The sequence below is a fragment of the Pseudorasbora parva genome, chromosome 3, assembly GCF_024679245.1.
Source record: "Pseudorasbora parva isolate DD20220531a chromosome 3, ASM2467924v1, whole genome shotgun sequence".
In the NCBI taxonomy this organism is placed as follows: Eukaryota; Metazoa; Chordata; class Actinopteri; order Cypriniformes; family Gobionidae; genus Pseudorasbora; species Pseudorasbora parva.
In genome coordinates, this window is record NC_090174.1 from 44,062,914 (window position 1) to 44,075,408 (window position 12,495).

General features: G+C 36.9%; 1 protein-coding gene across 4 annotated transcripts in view; it reads left to right on the forward strand.

Moving 5' to 3' along the window:
* ap1b1 (adaptor related protein complex 1 subunit beta 1) overlaps nucleotides 1–12,495 on the forward strand; it is a 46,234-nt gene that overhangs the window by 11,957 nt on the left and 21,782 nt on the right. For 2 of the 4 annotated variants that reach the window (XM_067439049.1, XM_067439048.1), the window contains exons 11-20: nucleotides 7–172; nucleotides 886–984; nucleotides 2,916–3,175; nucleotides 3,965–4,163; nucleotides 4,635–4,655; nucleotides 5,083–5,148; nucleotides 7,135–7,164; nucleotides 7,383–7,526; nucleotides 7,906–8,051; nucleotides 9,485–9,614. In XM_067439049.1, the coding sequence (XP_067295150.1) occupies nucleotides 7–172; nucleotides 886–984; nucleotides 2,916–3,175; nucleotides 3,965–4,163; nucleotides 4,635–4,655; nucleotides 5,083–5,148; nucleotides 7,135–7,164; nucleotides 7,383–7,526; nucleotides 7,906–8,051; nucleotides 9,485–9,614 (1,261 nt within the window). The remainder of the gene's footprint in view (nucleotides 1–6; nucleotides 173–885; nucleotides 985–2,915; nucleotides 3,176–3,964; nucleotides 4,164–4,634; nucleotides 4,656–5,082; nucleotides 5,149–7,134; nucleotides 7,165–7,382; nucleotides 7,527–7,905; nucleotides 8,052–9,484; nucleotides 9,615–12,495) is intronic. The other 2 variants (XM_067439050.1, XM_067439051.1) reach the window with 2 other exon arrangements.

Sequence of the window (12,495 nt, forward strand, 5' to 3'; positions counted from 1 at the left end):
CGTTAGGTATGAGAGCGTGATTGCCACCCTGTGTGAGAACCTGGACTCTCTGGATGAGCCTGAGGCCCGGGCAGCCATGATCTGGATTGTGGGAGAGTACGCAGAGAGGATTGACAATGCAGATGAGCTGCTGGAGAGCTTCCTGGAAGGCTTCCATGATGAGAGCACACAGGTGAAGTACCTTTCAAATTGCTTTATTAAAAGGTTAGTTCACCCAAAAATGAAAATTTGACATTCATTCCTTACCCTCCAAACCCATAAGACCTCTTCAGAGCACAAATGAAGATTTTTTTTTTGATGAAATCTGAGAGCTCTCTGAACCAGCCATAGGCAGCAACATTACTGTAATTTGGTAGTAAAAACATGGACTATTTTAATGATGTCACTCCAGTGGTTCAACCTTAACTTTCTTCAACATTTTCTTCTCATCTGTGTAATTATCCTACGCTGGTATCTTGTTGTTTGCGCACAAAAAGTATTCCTGTCACTTCATAAAATTAAGATCGAACCCCTAGTTGGACTCATATGGACTATTCTAACGATGTCTGTACCACTTTTCTGGCCCTTGAATGTTGCTGCCTATGACAGAATGTTCATTTTTGGGTGAACTAACATTTTAACTAAGTGCTCGCGTTTGACATAAGTAACAGCTGTTTTTGGTGCTATATTAAGCAGACTTGATCCATGAGCATAAAGGAAAAACTGACAAAGGACTAAGAAGACTTTTCACTTTGGTATCAAAATTGATGTTAAAAATTGCTGAAATGTTGGTATAACAGTCATACCATAATACTTTAGTAAATACTGGCATGAACTTGCGTCTTGGGAGGTAGTGTTACAGGATTTGTCTCTGTGTTAATGGTTTTTTTCACACTTCTCTTTCAGGTGCAGCTGCAGTTGCTGACAGCTATTGTGAAGTTGTTCTTGAAGAAACCCACTGAGACCCAGGAGCTGGTTCAACAAGTGCTCAGTCTCGCCACACAGGTGAGATATCCACACTAACTACACATTTACATTTACTAGCACGTTTTGTCAAAAATATCTATATTTCGATACATATTGATAATGAAATATCTCCAACCTCTTCTCATAAGCTCTGATAAGCCCTTTATTCTATTGTATTCATTTGCAATACTTGTCTTTTGTGTACATTTAGTTTAATGATTCAAATAAAGCCATTCTGTTCTTTAATAATAACAAATTATATATATAGCAGTTTTCCCCACAGGGAAAACTATCAAATATCAATATTTTTCAAGGACTCGCATTGAAGTTGGAATTTAGCATTCTCTTGAGGTGTTGCCATCCTCATAAGCAGGGCTATTTGGCTTGCTGAATCACTCAAAAAACAACAAGATATTCAAAGTTGTTACTCGACACCCTGACGTATTTATTCTTTTGAACAAAATGCTGTAATTTATGGAAGCTTGTTTCCAACACAGAATAAAAATAAAGAAGGTAATTGCAACTTTTTATCTCACAATTCTGAATTTTTTTTCTTCTGAATGCATGATTATAAACTCACAATTGTGAGTTATAAAGTCTGATTTTGAGATAGGAAGTCGCAATAATTTTTTTAATTGTTTTATTCTGTGGCGGAAAACAAGCTTCCATAGTAATTGCTTTTTGTAACCACAGGCAGACAATAAGAGGATAATCAAACCAGAAAACACTACTTCTCATTAGTAAACATGTCTCAAATGAATGTCTAATTCACAGGAAACAAAAGATGATTATAAATTTCGATTTAGGATTAGTGTCCTTCTCCTGTGCCTCTGTTAGACTACTTAATCTGCTCTGTTTTAATATATTATATGCATATGTTCATAATTGTCACATTTCAATGTAAACAGTTTGAGCACTGATGGTTTCAGTGTTTTCATATCCATTCATTTTTAAACGATTGCTGTGCAGATGTGCTTGCATGATGAGCAAGAACCAGTTAAAGGGTTAGTTCATCCAAAAATTAAAATTATGTCACTAGTTACTCACCCTCATGCCGTTCCAGACCCCTAAAAGCTCCGTTCATCTTCGGAACACAAATTAAGATATTTTTGTTGAAATCCGATGGCTCAGAAAGGCCTCCATTGGCCACAATGTAAATTCCTCTCTCAAGACCCATTAAAGGCACTAAAGATGTCGTTACAAAGTCCATCTCACTACAGAGGCTCTACAATCATTTTATGAAGCGAAAAAGGATAGTTTTTGTGTGCAAAAAAACCTAAACAATGACTTGTATAGTGATGGCCGATTTTAAAACACTTCTTCCTAAAGCTTCAAACTGTTATAAATCAGTGTATCGATTCATGATTGGGATTGCGCACCAAACTGCTGAAATCATGTGACTTTGGCAATCTGAACTGCTTATTCACTGATTCATAATGTAAGTAATTAAAGACATAAGTAATTAATGACAGATTTTTCATTTTTTAGTGAACTAACCCTTTAGGTTTGCTCTCTGGGAAAGAGCTGGGAAGCGTGCATGTGATCTCATTAATGTTCAGAAAAGCCTTGTGCTGCAGACTTGGATCAGAGATTGCATCTTGTCATTATTAACTTTGAGGTTCAGTGCCACAGGCTGTATTCACCGCCAGGGTTCTGTCAGAATACAAAATGTCCTTTATCCTAGGTGCCAGTTTATGGCCTCCAGATCTAATTCTCTCACTGCTGTTTTGCTCTGCTGGCGGGTCCACTTGATCTTATCACAAAGATGAATTGTTGCTCAGAAGGATTGCTGCATTATTTACATAAGACTTTGTCCTTCAGATGAGGTTTTGTTGAAAAGAACAGTCACCTGTACTGCTTAATTTTTAATTTTTTTATATATACTCGCACATCATATGGCGTATGATTGCACTTGGTTTTCTATTGGTCAGTTTCATGTTCCCTGAATTTAGCTTGTTTTAAATTTGCAGGATTCTGATAACCCTGATCTGCGAGACCGTGGCTACATCTACTGGCGCCTGTTATCTACAGACCCTGTGGCAGCTAAAGAGGTGGTGCTGGCCGAGAAGCCTCTGATCTCAGAGGAGACAGACCTGATTGAGCCCACCCTGCTGGAGGAGCTCATCTGTCACATTGGTACTCTAGCCTCAGTCTACCACAAACCCCCCAGCGCTTTTGTGGAGGGCAGCCGTGGCGTTCAGCATAGGAGACTTCCTCCTCGTGCTGGCTCGTGAGTCTTTGATTTGTTTATATACGTTTCTTAGATTATTTTACGTATAGAAAAGTATAAAGATATGTACAGCAATGGAAAAAAATTTGACATTGAGAAATCAATGTTAAGTGGCCTCCTTTTTTTCCAGAGCTGTATACGGTATATATTTATTAATAATTACGATAATACATTTATGGTTAATTAATAAAATAAAAGATAAAATATGTGTTTTTAATTTTATTATAGTTTTATTCATTATTTGAATGAGCTTTTGTTTTAGTTTAAGTTAATTATTTGTTTGTACGTGTACATACGTATCTACATATGTGTCTGTTTATATACAAACACGCACACGTGCATATGTTAGGTGCGATGTATATGAAACCAAATATATCACAAACATTTATTTGTATAGCATTTTATTGAAGAAATGCAACTCAAACTGCTTCACAAGCATTAAAACAAATAATGGGGATACAAATTCACACAATGTCAATATAAAAATATTCGCAAAACTATTTAAAAAAATCATTGAATGTATATATGTATGTGTAATTTTAGTTTGATTATACTTTTAATATTTTGAATTCGCTTTTATTTGTATATTTTTAGTTTGGTTATGTGCTTTTGTAATTTTATTAGTTTATTTTTGCTTCAGTTTTATTGTTTTCAATTGTATTCTAGTTAATGTTTCTGATTGTATGCATTTTATTTTAATTTTATTTTTAATACACTTTATTTTAGTTCTTTTTAATTAAAATTACTGTAATTTTTTTAATATGGTTTATGAATTTCTCCCTTTCTCAGTGGCGAGAGTGCCGAGAACTCTGATGTTGGCCAGTCTGGACCTTCTGAAGCTCCATCCGCTGTCATTCCATCACAGGGTGATCTCCTAGGGGACCTGCTAAACCTGGATCTTGCCCCGCCCACCGCCACTGTCCCTACAGTGCAGCCCTCAATGCAGATGGGAGCCATGGACCTACTGGGAGGAGGTCTGGATAGTCTGGTATGTTTATCTCACATCGCCTCTTGCTTTGCTCCAAACATAATCTCCCCTTTATGGTGAAATTAGATTAATTAAGAGAAAAAAACAGTGTAATTACTAGAATGAACATACCCATCTGTTCCTTTAACAGTCTGTGTGTGCGTATACAGAAGCATGCAGGCTTTCGGTAATGTGTTTGTCAGTTCAGCTTGCACGTGTTGTTAGGACATTTATTTCGAGTTGCTGTTGACAGGTTACAGAGCTTACTTTACTAAGTCCAGATCATCTAAGATCAGCCCCCTCACCCTTAAACACACATTCAGAGTCCCATAACCAGTGTAATTGTGTCTGTTGAGAAATCACAGATGGTCCTGCATAATTAGAGTTAACTTTCCTTTTCTATATTTCCCTTCCAGTCTTTTTTCTCCTTTTTGACTTTCTCTTTTTTATTTATTTGTTCCTCTCTCTTTTATCCTTACGCTACACTTGCAGATGGGTGATGAATCAGATACGGTAATTAAACTAAGTGAAAGAGGAAGCAGACACTTTCATATCATGCCATTTCATTAGTCTACATTGCAGATCTGTATTAGTAAGGGTAATGTCTTCACTCCAACAGAGGGCTGATTTAGCTACTTGAGTTTACATTTACACCCCCAACAATTTTTTTTTTTTTTTTTAAACCACTTGTATTTTTCTGCATTAGTAAAATATCTCCAAGATGGCTGTGAACTGTTTTTGTTGTCATCACACACCTTGTATGAAAAATCTTTATTCAACCACATTTTTTCCCCCTATGATTTATTAGTTATTTTAATAGTTTTAATGACTGTTCATGGATGTTTATAAATTATATAAATCTCCAGCATCATTCCCGTCATTTCTTCTGCTTTAAACCATTGGTTTAATTCGTTTAATCCATTTCTGATTCCTCTATCAGCCGGGTGTTTCCCACAGGACAGAGGTGCAGTCTCCCCTGCCATCTTCTGATTATAGTGAGAGAGAGGTCTGTGTGGGGGTTCTCACCTTTTGAGTTCATCCTTAAAAAGTTCCTCTGTACTCATCTTAGTCTAGTCCTTATTGCCCAAAGTAAACTAGTCTCAGATCAGTATGAAGGAACCCTAAGAGCACCTTTCCACTTTTATCTTATTTCAGTTTTTGAGGTTGTAGTGGTAGTTTTAGTCACAAGTAGGCACGTACAAAATGTCACGCATGTTCAAAGTAGGGGTGGGCGATATGACCAAAATTTCACAATACAAGTCATTTTGTGTCACAATAATGATATATTTTACAATATAGTTCTTTAACAATATAAACAATAGGACAAATACAATAAATCAATGACAGCAACAGTGCTTCAAGTTTTTCAGGTACAGTAGGTCTATTTAACAGTAGCATTCAAATAAGGAATAATACAGAAACTGAATCATCATATCTAAACACTGCATAGTCTTTGCTGTATAAATTAAATATACACTGAATCTTATTAAAGCTACAGATGTTGCTCGTTTAAGAGCAATGTGGAAATCTCTCTTTTTCTTTTCTTTTCTTTTCTTTCTATTTAGTCTTTCCTTTGATTTAGGGGCATAAAGTGAAGTGACAGCAACCTTATATACCTGCAATTCCTGCAATTCACCAATTTAGTATACTGACAAACATCCAAATTCTTTGTTTACTTAAGATACAACCAACTGTGTTTACATGGATACTTGCCAAGATGGGTATTTTGACAATTTTGTATGACCATTCAAGCGCAATAAGCCATGAAAAACAATGCAGCTGACAGCTTTAGGTGAGTGATTTTTCATGGCTTATTGCACTTAACTCTTTTAAAATAATGCATGTCACGCTTTTTCTCATTCATGCATGATGCTTTATCACAATGTCAAAAAACGTTAAAGGGTTAGTTCACCCAAAAATGAAAATCCTCTCATTAAATATTTAATTACCCTAATATCGTTCAACAACCGCAAGACCTCCGTTCATCTTCGGAACACAAATTAAGATCTTTTTGTTGAAATCTGATGGCTCAGACAGACCTTCATTGACATCAATGTCATTTCCTCTCTCAAGACCCATTAAAGGCATTAAAGATGTTCACAAAGCCCCTCTCACTACAGTGACTCTACAATAATTTTATAAAGCGACGAGAATAGTTTTTGTGCGCAAAAAAACTAAATAACCACTTATAGTGATGGGCCGAATTCAAAACAATGTTTTCAACGGTTATGAATCAGCATATGGACTGCATTTACATAGCGCTTTTATCAAAAGCATATTCATGATTCGGATCGCCAATGTCACGTCATTTCAGCAGTTTGACACCGAAATTGTGATCCGAATCATGAATCGATACACTGATTTATAACGGTTTGAAGCTTTGTTTTGAAATTACCCCATCACTATATAAGTCGTTATTTTATTTTATTTTGCGCACAAACTATTCTCGTTGCTTCATAAAATGATTGTAGAGCATCTGTAGTGAGATGGACTTTGTAACAAAGTCTTTGGTAGCTTTTATGGGGTCTTGAGAGAGGAAATGACATTGGTGTCAATGAAGGCCTTTAAGAGTTTAACAAAAATATCTGCATTTGTGTTGATGAATGCAGATATTGATGAACGGAGGTCTTACGGGTGTCGAACGACATTAGGGTAAGTAATTCATGAGAGAATTTTCATTGTTGTTTGAACGAACCCTTTAAGCAGTCCTGTGTTACACAGATAAATAGTAAAGATGTTATCGATAGACCCTTCGCATCGCCACCTCAATATAATCATATCGCCCAGCCCTAATTCAGAGTAGTTTAATGAGTGTCATTAGAATGTAAAAAGAGTACAGAAACTGTCTCTGAGATGTCTCACAACTTCCTTAGCAGCTCACTGACTTCAACCCACTGCGCTAGTTCCCCGTTCATCAACCTCCTCATAATTATCACCATCTTTCCTGCTCACTGATCCTTACTCTGACTTTTTGTCTTCTCTCTGTTCCCAGCTGGGAGGAGACATCGGCGGAAGTCCTTCGGTAAGTCGGACAAAGAGTTTTAGCAAAGTTCAGCCAGACTTTGATGAATGTGCTTCATCTGAGGAGCATTAGCATCAACAGAGGGGTTTGCCTTCATTTGTCAAACAGCTGTTCAGTTTCTCCTCAATGTCTTTTTTCTTAATTAATTTCCATGGTTGTCTCACTTCCTGACGATAGAAAAGTTGTATAGGTTGTAATACTTGTCTCCCTCTTCTCAGATGGGTGCCGGTCTGGGGGCGGCCCCGGCAGCCATGCCTGCTGCTCTCGGCGGTGCTCCTGTGGTAGGAGGTGGATTGGGTGACCTTTTTGACCTTGGTGGGGGTGTTGGCATGCCAACAGGATCCTACGTTGCTCCCAAAGCTGTAAGTATAGACTCAATCAATATTCTCAATCAATAACTTATACTTCAAAAGTCTTTTATAAGCAGTTTAAATTTTGTAATGCAGCAGCATTTCTTAGACTTTTAGAGGTGTACACAAAATATGCTGTGGTGATCAATAACAGCTTGACATATTCCAACAGAATGCTGAGCCCATTTTTTAATATTTGGCTTAAACGCATCTCTCATGGAGACATTTAAAAAAACAGCAAGGTGCAACGCAATGGCTAAAAATGCACATCTGATGCATGTGTACACAGATAATGAGACAAACAGAAACACAGACATTTTTATAGGTGACATTCTAGCCCTAACTCGGTCTCTTTCCCCCACACTCTTAACCTGTTTATCTCTGGGTTCAGCTGTGGTTACCGGCAATGAAGGCTAAAGGGCTCGAGATTTCTGGGACATTTGCCCGACGCGGTGGGATCATTCAGATGGATCTGTCTCTCACCAACAAAGCCATGAGCGTCATGACTGATTTCGCCATACAGTTCAACAGGAACAGGTGAGTCCAGTGTCAGAACAGGAGACTAGGATGGAGATTTTTTTTTTTTGGTGGTCTCCACGTTTTTGCTCTTCTCTCTGCAGTATCTTAATAGGTTTGGAGTCCTGCCTGGAAAACATCATGTTCATTTATACTGTTTGTCAGTGGTATCATTCAAGGACATGCTGATATTCTAAAGAGACTTTATTGTGTTTTCACATTGATGAAGGACTTCTGTCTAGAAAATTACTTCTCGTTTAATAAAGCCTGAATATAGAATATTGAAATATATTCTACTTTGATCTTTTAAATATTACAAGTGCAACATGTGTGTGTGCTAGGCTGTTGCAAGGCATGGTGTTGCTATGCAGTTTTTAAGTAGAATATAGTATTTATGTAAAGAGATATAGTAAAATACGCACATTTAAATGATGGAAAATTGGTTTTGGCTAAAATAGCTTTTATTTTAGATGTATTTTTTACGTAATATGATGTAATTTTTTGTTAGAAAATGTTGGTGCGTTAATAGTCTAAAAGGTACACCATGTAACTTTTGGTCCTCTAGCGGTTAAAAATCAAAACTGCATGCATGCATTTTGCAGAAGAACAGCATTGTGGTTGTGCTTCGGCTCTGCGTGACCCTGCAGATTCCAAAAAAAATTATTATCCAACTGATAATAAAACATTCACTTCTAGGTAGAGATGTAAAAATTTGATGGTATTCGGTACCAACTAGTACCCATTCAGTATCTAACACAACTGCAGTTACCGGATACACTCGGTAGTCAGTACTACCGGTACTACAGAAATGCTGGTATTGTCACATTTTTAAAATTTCACCACCGACTTGGTACCAAAGTACCGGTACTTGTGACATCCCTACTTCTAGGCTTTAGAGAGACATTACTATAGCTACATCCATTGATGGACGCCCTTGAAAATAAATTCCAGCACAGCGCTTACAGCAACCCATAATGAAATGACCCTTCACAATAGATAATGCTTAACAATTCTTAACAATACCTTATTAACCTGTTGAGTAATTATAACTTTATCTCAACGTCGCTTTTACAGCATTTCACATTTTCTCACCATCTCTGAAAAGCCAAGCCAGTGTTGATTCTCATTTCATGTATATTTTATTACAAGCTCTGTCGCATTCTCCTTTTGCCAGCAGACTCTCCTCTCCTCTTTTTTTATTTTTAAAATGGGTAATTCCACAGAGGTTCAAGATCACAATACCTTTTTCGCTCATTATGCCACTCCTACACTATACACGCATCAAAGTAACAGATGTGATGAGAGACACACGAGCAAGAAGCCATTCATCCTGGTCTAAAATATAAACGCTTTTAATATGCTTATCATACTAAGTCAGAAAAAAAAATCTGGAATTTTTCGCATTTTGGAAGGAGACAAAGTGTACATTTAACTGTTTCTCTGTTTTTCTGTAGTTTTGGTATGGCCCCTGCTGGCCCCCTGCAGGTTCTGACTCCTCTGAGCCCCAATCAGACCATTGACGTCAGTCTGCCTCTCAGCACAAGCGGCCCCGTCATGAAAATGGAACCGCTCAACAATCTGCAGGTAATATTTCCACTGCATTTCTGCATCCTTTGATGTCAGTCAGTCTTTGTGTCGTTATGCATTTCAAGATGTAAAGCATGCCTCTGTTGAGCATTATTAGCAGAGGCTGCATCCCAAAAAATAAAGCCACTCCAAAGATGGTAGGGACATTAAAAGTGGTTGGTTACAGAGGGCTGCAACTTATGTCTTAAGACATAACCGACTGTTTAAAAATATGTGTACATATTTTTGTGTGTATGCGTCTGTTCGTGTGCTGTGGAAAAAGACGAGGAAAATAAATGATTATTGCGCACTATTTCTGGGCACACGTGTGTGTTTCTGCAGCACAGAAAACAGTGCCTGAGTCTTCTTTGTGGTCAAATGTGTAAAATCACGTTTTCTGTGCACATGTTTTTGATGTGTGCAGAGCAAAACTTTTGCAAAACTTTTGAGCTTGAATGGTTTAAATCAAATTAAAATGCGCACACCCAGCATCCGATAAGCGGAACTGAAATGCATGTTTCTTATCAAATCACCGGTTCTGGGAAATTTGGAACCAGTTCTAAAATGGAACCAGTTCTCGATACCCATCCCTAATTATCTTTCTCAGTGGATTCATTCACATTGCTCTCCTATGATTGCATTCGGGGAATAAATCATGAAGCCCACAGAAGGTGGTGGCATATGCATTGTGGAACAGAGTGATCACTAATTGGTAGTAATTAAACAGAGGGAGAAAATTGTATTGAGCTTTGGGGATTGTTTTGGTTGGATGAAGCAAATGCAAAATATAGCAAGTAGCCCCCCCCCACCCCCCACCCGCTCTCTCTTTTTTTCTTTCTTTGTCTCTCTCTCGCACTCTCTCCCTCTCTCTCTGAGCCCTAAAAAGATTATAAGAAGATAGTGTTTTAATCTTAAGATTTTATAGAGCCTCTCAGGGTCCCTCTAATTTCATTTTCATATTAAATTCATGTATGGAGCAATCCTGGAGAGAGATCAGTGAGTGTCGTGTTCAGAATGCACGTTTTATATTGGCTTTAAATGGTTAATCGTAAATGCATCTATTTCTCTTTCTGCTCTGTGCTCATCATTGAAGTCATCAGCAGGGATTTTAGTGTGTGAGAGAGCTCAGGAAAATCACAGGAGGCAACATGTATTTTAAATCTTCATTTTTGCAGGACTGATGTAGCCATAATAATATATCTGATTATCAGGCAGCTCACAGATTCAGCACGTCCTGTTTTATCTGGATGTGCTTTGGCTTACCATGCATTTCCAATCTTTGTATGTGTGGATTACAACGGCTGATGCTTCCAGTCCCAGAGAGGCTTGTGGCATTATTAATTTCACATGTGGCTGCCAATAATAGATCAGTTATTCACTGTAATTGCATCAGAGGAAGTGAATGTGAATGTTCAGTGAATAGACTGAATTTAAAATATTTTGTGAATGTTATTCATAGTAACATAGTATAACAAATTTGGGTAACACTTTAGTTTAGGGTCCAGTTCTCACTATTGGCTAGTTGGTTATTAGCATGCATATTATTAGGATATTGTCTGTTTATTAGTACTTTAAAGCACATATTAATGCTTATTTTATGCGCAACCTAATTCTACGGCCCTTAATCCTACTCAATACCTACATTTAAAGGGATAGTTCACCCAAAAATGAAAATTAGCCCATGATGTACTCACCCTCGAGCAATCCTAGGTTTATGACATTCTTCTTTCAGAACATTACAAACCGAGTTCCAGAATATTAAAGAGGTTTTATTTTATTATTAGTTTTATTTGAACAGGGACAGTGCACAATAAAAACATGAACCCTGTTTATAGCAACGCGAGATGCATTGCACCGGGTTTTAGCAAAGTGCTATTTTCCACCCAATAAATACAATAATACAATAAATTAACAGTTACAAAATCCTAAATGTGCAAATAAACAATTACAGAGTTATAAATACACACATCTCCACATCATTAAAAAAAACAGTTTACCCCCCTCCCACCTTTTATAAAAAAAAAAAAAGCATTATGCAGTGGTGCTAAGGCAGTAGCATTATGAATTATTTTAAGCTATTAAACTATAAAATTTTCAGAATTCAAAATACTACATTTAGTGAGTATCTGACAGTGATGAAACTGACATTTTTAGTTTTTTATCAAAGGTAACCGGTAAATATTTGAAATCATCCACGTTTTTTATTTTTTTGCCCATTTACTTAAATGTCAGGACAATCCTTGAGTTTGCTCCTGTTTGTAAAGAACATGGTATTCTAACCATTTAACAACCTTCTGCATTTCGTTAGTTAATTTCATTGCAACTTTAGTAATGACATTTTTCCTGTGATTTTTCCTGTGATTTTATAACACAGCATCATCAGCATACATGATCAAATCGACTTTATTACATACAGATGGAAGGTCGTAAATATATATGCTGAAAAGCAGTGGCCCTAAAATTGATCCCTGTGGCACTCCCAGGGTGCATGCTTTAAATGGGGATGAATGGGTTAATAAAGGCCTTCTTGAAAAATCTACAAGTCTACTCTGTTTCAAAGTCAACACATGCCTTTTTTCCTCGGGTAAAGCAAGGAAAACGACACCTTACCTGGCATTTAGGTAAACAAAAGGAGACATAATGGATAGCACTTCTCCTTTCTTATTAGTGGTGGAAAAACTTTTTTTAAAAAAATCTTTATGACCTGCAGGATTTCTTATAAAAAGAGGAACGAATGAAATGATGAGAGTTTGCTGTTTTTGCCTAGCCTATTGTAGGTTTTAATTTAAAATGTTTGTAAAATTTGTAGGCTATAACCTATGATTAAATGTTTTGCCACTTGCATTTATATAGAAATTAAATACTAGGCTATATAAATATAAAGTAATGAATTGAATAA